Below are 14,306 nucleotides of genomic sequence, written 5' to 3'. Positions count from 1 at the left end.
TTGTCTATTGGTAGGTTAAGAAAATTAGTAAAGGTAGAAGATAAGGTTGTGACAGGGCTGGAACAAATAGGAAGCTTTGTGACCAGCAGATATTTTCTTCTCAGTTATCAGATTAGAGTCTTAGCAGTGTCGTGATTCTTCTGTCTTCCATAGGTAATCAATGAAAGCTGGTTATTAGTTAGGTTTCTTATTACCTGAAGGTAATAGGGGGTCCTGTACTAAGAACACTTGTTGTTTTGTTTTCCATTTTAGTGTTACAGTGTAATCGGACTTCATTGGCTTGAAACACTGATTATCAGGTTAAGCAGGTACTAATGACTCAGTAAGCTAGTTTTTTTCTGAGTCATAGTGTATGAACTAGTGCCCTAGGGGAGTAGATTTAAATGGGGTTTCTTCATCTTAGATGTAGCAAAATTCAAGGGTTTTTTAAATTTGGAAAATAAAATTTGTATTTTTATAAGATGCATTTATTGTGTAAACTGTAACATCAACAACTGGAGGAGGCCAGAGAATTTATCAAGTCAGACTTCGATGCTACTGCAGAGTGTATTTTTGCCACAGATGCTGAAAAAGACAGCAGCTCAACATAGGCCCAGTAGGGAAGACATGATAATATAGTCCTTTGCCAATCTGTCTTGAGTTCCTTTAGATGAATTTTAATATTTGTGGATTTAAAAAAAAAAAAAAAAAAGGCGTTCCCTGGTTGCCTAGTGGTTAGGATTCCTGGCTTTCACTGCTGTGGTCCCGGGTTCAGTCCCTGCTTGGGGAACTGAGATCCTGCAAGCTGCATGGTGCGGCCAAAAAAAAATTTTTTTTTTTTTGTGGATTAACTGGTTTGTGCCTTTTTGGCAACTGTCAAAGTTTGGCTCCACTTTATATCATTTGCGTATCACTGGATTTCAGCATAATTGGGGAACTAGAGAATTGTAAACTGGAGAATAGAAAAAGGAAGGTAGGGCAGTAGGCAGGCCCGGGACTTGGAGTTTTTCCAGTAAGGCCAGAAGGTGAAGAAAAGTAAACCGAGGCCAGAAGAACTGTACTCTGTTGGCCTCTGTGATGCAGGAGGGAACTGGGGTGTGCCAACAGTAATGCTTTGGCAGGAAGAAGCCAGTATTTGGTAGAGCAGAGACAATGTAACCCTGGCTAGTGGAGAGGGATTTAAGAAAGAACCACCGTGGGCATGGGTGTGTCGCATATAGTTTATCCAGAACTCTTTCCCTGCGGTGGGTGGGCCTGGGAAGCAGAACCATCTAAGAAGTCAAACAGTAAATGATATTGAACATTTGAAGGTCCAGACTTAAGAAAATAAAATTCCTTGAATGGGTAATACATGCACTTAATAAAAATTTGAAAGATGCAAAAGGTAATATAATGAAAAGTAAATCTACCTCCTAACCCCTGACTCCCAGCTAATCAGCTCCCTTCTCAGAAATAATTGCTGAGTTTCTTGCCCAAGAGATCTTTGTATATGTAAGCATTTACATATTTCAAAGATTTTTTTCACTATAAAAGAATATATAAATACAGATAAATGAAGAGAGGAAAATAAAAATCAGCTAATCATCTCTAAGCCCACTTCCAGGCATAACCACTGTTAATAGTTTGATGTGTACCCTTTTAGGGCTTTTAAAAATGCATATGAGCTTATGTATGTCCTCTCTTGCACTTTTTTAATCACTTGAGTATTACATGAACACATTCCAGTTATTAAAAACAAATTCAAATATACATATTAAGCCAAAGTCTTCCTTCACCAACTGCCTCCAGTTTTATCCCTTCCACACTGGTAATGGTCATGGTTATCTACGTGTTACAATTCTTTGAGCATTACATATATAAGATATAGCTATAGATGTATATTGTTGTGTTTTTCTTAAATGAGATCCTACTATTTGTATGATAGTTGAAAAAGCAGTATCTTGTCATTTTAATGTTGTCTCCATGATTACCAGTTTGGTTGAACGCTTTCAGATGCTGAGTGAGCATCAGTATTACCTTTTCTGTGAATAGCCTGAACTATACATAACGTCTGATAAACTGCTTTTGTTGCCTTCTATATTATTAAATATTCTTCTACCACACTGTTTTAAAATGGCTGTTAATATTGCATAGATTTGTCATAGTATATATAATTTATACCTTCATCATTGTTATGATGCTTTAATTGATATGATGCTTGGGAAAGCTCATACTTCCAAGATCCTATTTTGAGAGCCCTTTTAGTCAGATTAATACTATTATAGTTAAGTAAAAGCATTAGCCATTTTGGTTGCTGTTATTGTCAAGAGTCACATTTACTTATTTAACCATTTTATTGCATATATTAGATATGGACTCAGAACTATTAATAACTGCTATCTTTTCCTATGGTAACTACTGGTAGCCTTGACTAGACTTAAATGTTCCTAAATCTGTCTACTTACGCATAAGTTATTTGGACTTCTGCATATGTCTTGTTGGGCCCATTAAAACAGAACCTATTTGTTTTTCTAGTTTTCCCTAGGTAAATCTTTTTTAGGCAGCTAGTTGTGCCTAGACAAAAAATACGTTAGGAGAGCAGAAAAAGATCATTGTGATTTTGAGTAGAAAACATCTAGGAGAAAAGGTTTAAAACTTGGACTGAGGCTTTCTTGGTGGACAGTGGTTAAGAATCCACCTGCCAATGCAGGGGTCACAGGTTCGAGCCCTGGTCTGCGAAGATCCCACAAGCCACGGAGCAACTAAGTCTGTGTGCCACAACTACTGAGCCCGTGTGCCACAGCTACTGGAGCCTACCCACCTAGAACCCATGCTCCCCAACAAGAGAAGCCACTGCAATGAGAAGCCCATGCACCTCATCGAAGAGTAGCCCCCGCACACTGCAACTAGGGAAGCCCGTGCGCAGCAATGAAGACCCAACACAGCCAAAAATAAATAAATAAATTAATAAATAAATTAATTAATTAAAAGAAAAACAAACCCAAAACTTGGGCTGAGCAGTAAAGGGTGGGAAAATTCAGAGAAGAATAAGAGATTATTCCCAATAAGGGGGAAGTATGAGAAAAGATAAGCAAGTGTGTTTGGGAGGAGAGTGGATCTATAAACTGAATGGATTGAAGTGTTCAAGTCAGAAAATCCTAAGAAAAAAGTTGGAATGGTGGTTTGAGCCAACATGTAGAAAGCATTTAATTACTGCCTTATTAAGGGTTTGGGATATATTTTGTAATAGGTAAGATGCTTCTGAAGCATTTTGAGCAAGGGAATCAGAGAAATATTAGATGATATTAGGCAGGATGAATTGAGAATCAGTATGAGGAAGGAGAAGCTAATTAAGGCATTCATTACATTTAAGTGAAAAACAATGGCCAGGATTGTAAGCAACAGCAATTAGAATAGAGAGGAAGCGGTCGATGTGAATAATCATATGAACAAAGGTTTGTGGGGAGAGAGAGTTGAAGTAGAAATAATAAGTGTTTTTAAAAATCATCATTATTGAAGTATAAATTAAAAAGTTCATTCAAGTATATAATTTGGTGTATTTTGGTAAACATACAAAGTCCTGTATCCACTACCACAATTATGATATAGAAAAATTTCATCACCCCAGAAAGTTCCCTTTTATCTCTCTGCAGATAATCCTCTCCCCTCCAGCCCTGGCTCCTGGCAACCTCTGATCTACTTTCTGTTTCTGTAGATTTTTGGGTTTTGTTTTTTCTTTTTCTAGAGTTTCCTATAAATGGAATCTTACAGTCTTTTGTACATGGCTTCTTTCACTTATTATAATGCTTTTGAAGTACATCCATGTTTTGCATGTTATCAGTGGTTCCTTCCTTTTTATTGCTGCATAGCGTATGGATGTACCACAGTCTGTGTAACCACTTACTGGGTGATGGGCACTGGGTGGTTTCCAGTTTGTGAGTGCTAAGAGTAAAGCTGCCCTAACATTGGAACACAAGTGTGTATGTGAACATATGTCTTCATTTCTCTTGAGGAAATATTAAGAGAGGGATTGTTAGGTCATATGATAAGTGTGCGTTTAACTTTATAAGAAACTGCCAAATTGTTTTCCAGAGTGGGTGTATCATTTTGCACCAGCGTGTAGGAGAGTTTGAATTGTTCCACATCCTTGTTAATACTTGCTGTCATCAACCTTTGTAATTTTAGTTAATAATGAAGTTTTAAGGCAGAAAAATAGAGTTAATAAAATGGAAATGTCAAGTGGGGGAAGCTAATTTGGAGATAATTGACAGCAGGAACACTGGTTTGAGTTTTGGTATTGAGTTTTATGTGTCTCCAAGTGGAAAAATGACCCCAGAAGTTCTATCACTTCTCCTACAGAACTTTTAATAGAATGATACTTTGGAGTCAGATGGTCATGAGTCTGAAAATTGGCTCTGTTACTTTCTCTATGAGCTTAGACAAGTTATTTGATTTTTCCAAGGTTTAGTTTTTCCCGTTTGTTAAATGGGAAATAATATATGGTTGTACTTAGAATAGGTGCTAATGCACAGTTAGTGCTCAGTGGATGGTGGCTATCATCATCATTATCATGATTGGTACTTAATATGTTTTATGCCCCCAGTAACTTGTGACTTTCTTGCAAATCTCTGCATTTTTTTCTTTCCTAACTTATCTCCCCAACTGTGTTCATTCCCCACCACAATGGCCAGAGTGATTTTGTTAAAGCACTAATCTTACCAGGCTACTTACCAGTTCCAGTACTTTCTGTGGCTTCCACAAGTGATTACTTCCACTCAGCCTTGTCCGGGCATAAGTATCTCAGGAAAGCCTTGATTAGGTCTTCTGTTAAAAAATCCAGTACCACCTATAATTCTCTTTTTACCATTTATTACTACTGTAATTCTTTTTTTTTTTTTTTTTTCCGGTACGCGGGCCTCTCACTGTTGTGGCCTCTCCCATTGCAGAGCACAGGCTCCGTGGCCACGGCTCACGGGCCCAGCCGCTCCGCGGCATGTGGGATCTTCCCGGACCGGGGCACGAACCCGCGTCCCCTGCATCGGCAGGCGGACTCTCAACCACTGCACCACCAGGGAAGCCCCTACTGTAATTCTTTAATCTTTCTCTTCTCCACAATACTATCAATATAAAATCCATGAAGGCTGGCACTTGGTAGGTGCAGTTAATTTGTTGAGTAGATTATCTTCTCTTAACTTCCTTTAGGGCAAAGACTTCATATTTAAATCTAAGTTCCTTCTGACATCTAACACAGCATTCCCCAACCTTTCTGGCACCAGGGACTGCTGTTTTTCCACGGACACACAGGGGTGGGGTTGGTTCAGGTGGTAACGTGAGTGTTGGCGAACAGCAGGTGAAATTTCACTTGCTCACCCACTGCTCATCTCCTTCTGTGTAGCCCGATTCTTAACAGGCCGCTGCCCATTACCGGTCCGTGGCCTGGAGGTTGGGGACCCCTGCTCTAACATATTGCTTTCCTTTTTTAAAAAATTAATTTTTATTGGAGTATAGTTGATTTACAATGTTGTGTTAGTTTCTACTGTACAGCAAAGCGAATCAGTTATACATATATTCACTCTTTTAATAAATTTATTTATTTTTGGCTGCATTGGGTCTTTGTTGTCACTCTTCTAGATGCTGTTCCCATATAGGTCATTACAGAGTATTGAGTAGAGTTCCCTGTATTATACAGCAGGTTCTTATTAGTTATCTATTTTATACATAATAGTTTATATATGTCAATCCCAGTCTCCCAATTTATCCCTCCCCTCTACTTTTCCCCCTTGATAACCGTAAGTTTGTTTCTACATCTGTGACTCTATTTCTGTTCTGTAAATAGGTTCATTTGTACCATTTTTTTAGATTCCAAATATAAGTGATATCATATGATATTTGTCTTTCTCTGTCTAACTTACTTCATTCAGCGTGACACTCTCTAGGTGCACCCATATCACTGCAAATGGCATTGTTTTGTTCTTTTTTATGGCTGAGTAATATTCCATTGTATATATGTGCCACATCTTCTTTATCCATTCCTCTGTCAGTGGACATTTAGGTGGCTTCCATGTCCTGGCTATTGTAAATAGTGCTGCAGTGAACATTGGGGTGCATGTATCTTTTCAGATTATGGTTTTCTCCGGATATATTTTCAGGAGTGGGATTGCTGGATCATATTGTAGCTTAATTTTTAGTGTGTTTTTTTTTGTGTTTTTTTTTTTTGCGGTATGCGGGCCTCTCCCGTTTCAGAGCACAGGCTCCAGACGCGCAGGCTCAGCCGCCACGGCTCACGGGCCCAGCCGCTCCGCGGCATGTGGGATCTTCCCGGACCGGGGCACGAACCCACATCCCCTGCATCGGCAGGTGGACTCCCAACCACTGCGCCACCAGGGAAGCCCTATTTTTAGTTTTTTAAGGAACCCGCATGCTGTTCTCCATAGTGGCTCTACCAATTTACATTCCCACCAACAGTGTAGGAGGGTTCCCTTTTCTCCACACCCTCTCCAGCATTTATTGTTTGTAGATTTTTTGATGATGGCCATTCTGATTGGTGTGAAGTGATGCCTCATTGTAGTTTTGATTTGCATTTCTCTGATAATTAGTGATGTTGAGCATCTTTTCATGTGGCTCTTGGCCATCTGTATGTCTTCTTTGGAGAAATATTTAGATCTTCTGGCAATTTTTTGATTGGGTTGTTTGTTTTTTTTGATATTGAGCTGCATGAGCTGTTTGTATATTTTGGAGATTAATCCTTTGTCAGTTGCTTCATTTGCAAATATTTTCTCCCATTCTGAGGACTGTCATTTCATCTTGTTTATGGTTTCCTTTGCTGTGCAAAAGCTTTTAAGTTTAGTTAGGTCCCATTTGTTTTTATTTTCATTACTCTAGGAGGTGGATCAAAAAGGTTTTGCTGAGATTCATGTCAGAGGGTGTTCTGCCTATGTTTTCCTCTGAGAGTTTTATAGTATTCAGTCTTACATTTGGGTCTTTAATCCATTTTGAGTTTCTTTTTGTGTATTGTGTTAGAAAATGTTCTAATTTCATTCTTTTACATGTAGCTGTCCAGCTTTCCCAGTACCACTTATTGAAAAGACTGTCTTTTCTCCATTGTGTTTTCTTGCCTCCTTTGCCATAGATTAGGTGACCATAGGTGCGTGGGTTTATCTCTGGATTTTCCTGTTGCATTGATCTTTATTTCTGTTTTTGTGCCAATACCATACTGTTTTTATGACTGCAGCTTTGTAGTATAGTCTGAAGTCAAGGAGCTTGATTACTCCAGCTCTGTTTTTCTCAAGATTGCTTTGGCTGTTTGGGGTCTTTTGTGCTTCCATACAAATTTAAAAAATTTTTGTTCTAATTTGATAAGGATTGTGTTGAATCTGTAGATTACACATACTGCTTTCTACAGCATACTTTTTTTTTTTTTTTAATTTATTTGGCTGGGTGTTAGTTGTGGCATGCAGGATCTTTTATTTGCAGCATGTGGGCTCTTAGTTGTGGCATGTGGGATCTAGTTCCCTGACCAGGGATCAAACCCAGGCCCCCTGCATTGGGAGCATGGAGACTTAACCACCGATCCACCATGGAAGTCCCTATAGCATACATTTTTAACAGATACTTTTGAATCTAAGTAGTGGTTCAAAATAAGCTATGTAACTTAGTAGAATTATTGAGTCAAATATGATGAAGAGTTTTAAAACTTATTTTAGTATATTTCCATTTTGGCATTAATACTTCATAGAAATTTTGGAAAACATAGTAGAGACAAAAGAAGAAAATGTAAGTGTATGGCAGAATTTCTTGGCAGATGCTTTCAGATCACTTTCCAAGAGTTTTATTGGTATACTCTTATCGGCAGTGTTTGAGCAGTCCTGTTTCTTCTCCATCTTGCCAGAATTTTAAAAGTGTATAATTTGATAGATGAAATTGGTGTCTTACTTTAATTCCATTTATTTATTAATTTCTCTCCATTGAGCTGTAATGTTACCTTTTTCGTATTAAATTCATTCTTGTATTCCTGTCATACCTATTTTTAATCCTATAACTTTAAATATATTTAATATGTGACAGGGCTAGTCCTCCTCATTAGTTTTTTGGGTTTTTTTTTGTTTTGTTGGTTTTTTTTTTTTGCGGTACGCGGGCCTCTCACTGTTGTGGCCTCTCCCATTGCAGAGCACAGGCTCCGGACGCGCAGGCTCAGCGGCCATGGCTCACGGGCCTAGCTGCTCCGTGGCATGTGGGATCTTCCCGGACCAGGGCACGAACCCGTATCCCCTGCATCGGCAGGCAGGCTCTCAACCACTGCGCCACCAGGGAAGCCCATCCTCATTAGTTTTTATCTGTGGATTTTTATATTATTAGAACTCTCTCTTTTTTGGGCAAAACATTCCCTCGTGTGTTTAACTGCTTGTGTGTTACTTTTTCTTGGTAGAATAACTTCTAACAGAAATATCATTTTCCTTTCCTTACTTCTTATTCTCACTGTAATTCTGTAATCTAGTGTAAGAGTTCCAGCTTGCAGACCTAGCATATGGAAAAAATAAGGGCACTTTATTTGTGTGTTGCATTTAAGCATATACATACGTTTTGTGTGTGTATGTGTGTGCATGTGTGTATGTGTGTGTAGGTAAGTTTAAGTTGCCAGTTGGTGTCTCTTGAGAAGAATTGTTCTTATTCTGAGATTATGCCTTCAGTGGTCTTATTTAGCAAAATAAAAGTGTTGCCACCCTGTGTTGGTCTCCAAAACTGTTTTTGGAACTTGTAAAATCTAAAAACATGAGGGCCATTACTTTATCTCACCCTGAAATGACCCTCTTGGTGGTGTTGGTATAGTAAAAGTTTTGTTCATTGGAAAATATACACTGGAGTCATAGTTATGGGAATTAGGTTTTTTAACATCAGTATGCAGTACAAACATAGCATTTAGTCAGAATTACCTTTACAAATTAGTTAGAAAGTAAATGGTACCATTTTGGAGACTTTTCTCAGTAAGTCCATCTTATTTGTTTTTTTCATGTGAACACTGGAAAAGATAATTTCTTTGCGTGGAAATAAGATGAAACAATTTGCTTTTATTTAAGAACCATGTTGCACAAAACTCAGCCATCTTTCACCAATTAGAACCAGTGACACTTTGCATTGAGAGACATGCACTATGGGAATTGAAACCAAAGGAGAGTCATGTCTTGCAGATTTCACCAGTTTTTGCATGCATTCATTTTTTATTTTCTTGTATGTCTATGTGTATAAATAAATCTAGGACATTAAAAAAATAATTTTAAGAATAGTTTGGATTTACAGAAAATTTGCAAAGAAAATACAAAGAGTTTCCATATAGTTCTCATCCACTTTCCCCTGTAACATCTTATATTTGTAGAGTAGATTTGTTACAACTAACAAACCAACATTGGTACATTACTATTAATTAATGCTGCATTTTATTCAAATTTTACTATTTTTCCCCTAATGTCCTTTTTTAGTCCCTGGATCCCAACCAGGATACCAGATGACATTTAATTATTATGTCTCCTTAGGCTTATCTAGACTATGCCAGTTTTTCAGATTTTTGTTTTTGATTATCTTGACAGCTTTGAGGAATACTGGTCAGTTATTTGTAGAATGTCCCTCAGTTTAGTTTGGTGTTTTTCTTGTGGTTTAGTTTGTCATGATGTTTGTCTCGTGGTTAGCCTACAACTGAGGTTATAGGCTTTTGAGAGGAAGAGCACAAAGGTAAAGTGCCATTTGTGTCTCATCATATCAAGGGTAATGCTATCAACATGATGTATCACTGTTGATGTCAACCTTGATCACCTGGCTGAGTAATGTTAGGTTTTTCACTATAAAGTTACTTTGTCTCCTCCTCGTCATAGTGTTCTCTTTGGGAGCAAGTCCCTAGGTACAACTTACATTCAAGGAGTGAGGGGACTTAAATTCAACCTCCTGAGGGGAATTAATCTACAGAAGTCATTTGGAAATTCTTCTAACAGGTTTTTTGTTGTTGTTCTTAGTTTTATTTATTTATTTTTTAACATCTTTATTGGAGTATAATTGCTTTACAACGTTGTGTTAGTTTCTGCTGTATAACAAAGGGAATCAACTATACGTATACATACATATATCCCCATATCACCTACCTCTTGCATCTCCCTCCCACCCTCCCTATCCCACCCCTCTAGGTGGAAAGCTCGGAGCTGATCTCCCTGTGCTATGCGGCTGCTTCCCACTAGCTATCTGTTTTACATTTGGTAGTGTATATATGTCCATGCCACTCTCCCACTTCATCCCAGCTTACCCTTCCCCCTCCCTGTGTCCTCAAGTCCATTCTCTAGGTCTGTGTCTTTTTTCATGTCCTACTCCTAGGTTCTTCGGAACCATTTTTTTTTTTAGATTCCATATATATGTGTTAGCATATGGTGTTTGTTTTTCTCTTTCTGACTTACTTCACTCTGTATGACAGTCTCTAGGTCCATCCACCTCACTACAAATAACTCAGTTTCATTTCTTTTTATGGCTTAGTAATATTCCATTGTATATATGTGCCACATCTTCTTTATCCTTTTGTCTGTCGATGGACACTTAGGTTGCTTCCATGTCCTGGCTATTGTAAATAGTGCTGCAGTGAACATTGTGGTACATGACTCTTTTTGAATTATGGTTTTCTCAGGGTATATGCCCAGTAGTGGGATTGCTGGGTCACATGGTAGTTCTATTTGTAGTTTTTTAAGGAACCTCCATACTGTTCTCCATAGTGGCTGTATCACTTTACATTCCCACCAGCAATGCAAGAGGGTTCCCTTTTCTCCACACCCTCTCCAGCATTTTTTGTTTGTAGATTGTTTGATGATGGCTATTCTGACTGGTGTGAGGTGATAACTTATTGTAGTTTTGATTTGCATTTCTCTAGTGATTAGTGATGTTGAGCATCCTTTCAAGTGTTTGTTGGCAATCTGTATATCTTCTTTGGAGAAGTGTCTGTTTAGGTCTTCTGCCCATTTTTGGATTGGGTTGTTTGTTTTTTTTGATATTGAGCTGCATGAGCTGCTTGAATATTTTGGAGATTGATCCTTTTGTCAGTTGCTTCATTTGCAAATATTTTCTCCCATTCTGAAGATTGTCTTTTCATCTTGTTTATGGTTTCCTTTGCTGTGCAAAAGCTTTTAAGTTTCATTAGGTCCGATTTGTTTATTTTCTAACAGGTGTTTTTTAATTTTATGGAAACAGCATGAGTACTGAATCAGTCTAACATATCTGTTCTTCACAGGGTGGGAAGCCCCGTAAACACCGGAAGGATCGGCTACAAGATTTAATCGATATAGGCTTTGGCTATGATGAGACAGATCCATTTATTGATAATTCAGAGGCTGTGAGTAATGTATCTTTAATATAGCAGAAATTCTTTATTTGGATAGTAGAATTCAAGGAAAAAGTAACTAAATGTTTCAGCAAGTGTTTTTACTAACTAATCCCCTTTCAGTGTACATCTAAATTGTTTCCACTTTTATGTGCTTACAAATAGTTGAGCATCTGTATACATTTCTCTTTGTGTACTTGAGTATGTATGTAAGATAAGTATAGAGTACAAATATATGTGTAGGATAAATTTCTAGCAGTGGGATTTATTGATCAAAGGGTATTTACATCTTGAATTTTTATTGATACTCTCAAACTTGGGCAGGTATATTTTGAAATGACTTCCAGATAAGAACTACGTGATCTTGAAGACTGGAGCTATTGGGTTGAAGTTAATCTGGCAGATGTCTTTAAAATGTGCATAATATTTTTATTGCTGGCAAACCTTACTATAGTGGCGATAATTGAATGCCAGGCCTTATCACTGTCTGTTTTGATCAAGCCCTACAGCTTTTGCACTGGAATCCTCTTTCTCTTATAAAAGGAAGAGGAATTCAAGAGAGCATTTCAGGACTACAGCAGTCCATTGATCACACAGCAAATAAATAAAGGCATGTCTTGTTAGGTGGGTCGGTAAGGTATATGTTCTTACATTCTTCTCAGTGTAGTAGAGTAATCTAATCCCTGGATTATATCCTCTGCAGTGTTCAGTGATTACTTAGGATATACAGAAAGTGACACTAAGGTCGCTGTTATACTACCCACAAATTAGTACCTCTTTTTCCTGTTACTACAGTGCTTGGTTGTGTAGATGATGACAAGGCATATAATGGTAGGAGAGTGATAGGAGGTTAGCATGCGGGATACCCTGTCATACTCCTGTGTTATTTTGGTGTCCTGATATAAACTGGTTTACAGGCCTAGTCTGTAGAAATAAAATATTGACAGTGCCTTTGGAGTAGAGAGGATTTCCTGTTACCAAAAATGTTGTCAGCCTTTTTGTAGGTTAGGGCATGGAATGTTTTCAACAGTCTTGACCTTGATTTGGCATTCAAGTCAAAAGTCCTAGATTCTAGACCTCACTTGGTTTCTAATTCGCTGTGGACCAGGAGCAAGTCTTTTATTTTAGCATCACCCAGTTTTCTGTTATGACTGGCTTGCCCAGCAGAATTTGTACTCTGAGACTCAAGATAATGACATGCTGAAAAGCATAATGCAAGTATAAAGCATTGGTACTGGTGTTAACATTATATGTAAAGTAGATTTTTGAATTCTAAGTAACCCAAGAGGGAACTCAGCCATATATAAATGGACATTCCATGTACTCAGGCTTACATAAGTAGAATTTTTTAAAAATTAATAAACTTGGGACTTCCTGGTGATCCAGTGGTTAAGACTCTGCACTCCCAATGCAGGGTGCCTGTATTCAGTCCCTGGTCAGGGAACTAGGGATCCCACATGCCGAACTAAAAAAAAGAAAAGATCCCACACGCTGCAACTAAGACCCTGCGCAGCCAAATAAATAAATATTTTTTTTTAATTAGTAAACTTAATTTTTTTAGAGCAGTTTTAGGTTCACAGCAAAATTGAATGGAAGGTGCAGAAATTTCCCACATACTACCTGCCCTCACAACACAGCTTCCATTATCAGCGTTCCCCCACCAGAGTGGTATACTAGTTACAGTCGAAGAACCTACATTGACGCATCATCACCCAAAGTCCATAGTTTACCTTAGGATTTACTCTTGGTGTTGTACGTTCCATGGGTTTTAACAAATGTGTAATGACATGTACCCACCATTATACTGTCATACAGCATAGTTTCACAGCCCTAAAAAAAAATGTGCTCTGCCTGTTCATCCCTCCCTAGCACCTGCAGCCACTAATCTTTTTATTGTCTCCATAGTTTTGCCTTTTCCAGAATGTCATATAGTTGGAATCATATAGTATGTAGCCTTTCATAAATGGCATTTTTAATATTTTCCTTTGTAGCATTCCAAATATTTGAATAAAATGTTTTTCAAACAGATTTTTATAACCCATAATTGGACCTGTGTATCAGTTTGGAGACTGTGGCCAGCATTTTTAAAGAGAATAAAGTAGAATAGAATAGGAGCTGTTAACAGTAAATCACTGGTACATTATGTGATTTTTATTATGTGTGTGTGTGTTTGTACCATGCACTGGCTTTTGATGTGTAGTGTATTTTCCACTTGGGTTGTGGTGAAGAACATTTGAAAGCCGCTGCTCTAATAAATAAGGATAAATTTTATAGGTATAAGTTGTATAAGTTACACAATTACTGACGTTTATGGACAAGTTAGGTCCCTGTTTTATATGAGGAAATTGAACTAAAGCACAGATTGTTTATTGGCTTGCAAAATAATTTTGTATCATTGTCCTTAATAGTTTATTTGGTTCTCATTATAATTCAATAATTCAGACATAAAACACGAGCCAACCAAATGATTCTCTGTTTTCTTAAATGATTGTATTGCCAGTTGGCCTTTTTTTTTTTTTTTCTTCTTTTTTTTGCTGTGCCACGTGCCTTGTGGCCTTGTGGGATCTTAGTTCCCCTACCAGGGATTGAACCTGGGCCCTCAGCAGTGAAAGCGCGGAGTCCTAACCACTGGACCTCCAGGGAATTCCCACCAGTAGGCTTTCACTGTTCATATATTATTTGATAGAGAGTGATAATAATCTGGTTCTAATTAACTTTCAGAACTGTATACTACTTACTACTATAATATCTGAAAATAAATGCTTTTGAAGATTATTTTTAGTCTAACACTTATGCTGCCAAATTTTTAAAAGACCAAAAGAAAGTGTTTTTGTTGAGAAATAATACCAGACATGAGTAATGCTTTTATTTAGGTTATCTCTTTTAACTTTCACTAGAACTTTGTGAAGTAAGTAATATTGTTCCTGTTTTACAACCCTGAAGTATTGATGTTAAATGATTTACTCTGGGTCACAATAGCTAGTTGTTGGCAAAAGATCTAGTA

The 14,306-nt window shown here is 37.7% G+C and overlaps 1 protein-coding gene across 7 annotated transcripts in view; it reads left to right on the top strand.

Annotated features, from left to right (window-relative positions):
• UBN2 (ubinuclein 2) overlaps nucleotides 1-14,306 on the top strand; it is an 88,405-nt gene that overhangs the window by 16,273 nt on the left and 57,826 nt on the right. For 4 of the 7 annotated variants that reach the window (XM_067042050.1, XM_059074853.2, XM_059074854.2 and 1 more), the window contains exon 3: nucleotides 11,213-11,314. The exons of the other annotated variants lie outside the window; for them this stretch is intronic. In XM_067042050.1, the coding sequence (XP_066898151.1) occupies nucleotides 11,213-11,314 (102 nt within the window). The remainder of the gene's footprint in view (nucleotides 1-11,212; nucleotides 11,315-14,306) is intronic. 7 annotated transcript variants of the gene reach the window in all.

The sequence above is a fragment of the Kogia breviceps genome, chromosome 9 (assembly GCF_026419965.1).
Source record: "Kogia breviceps isolate mKogBre1 chromosome 9, mKogBre1 haplotype 1, whole genome shotgun sequence".
In the NCBI taxonomy this organism is placed as follows: Eukaryota; Metazoa; Chordata; class Mammalia; order Artiodactyla; family Physeteridae; genus Kogia; species Kogia breviceps.
Note: the sequence above shows the minus strand (reverse complement) of the source record. Positions and strands in the feature narration are given on the sequence as shown.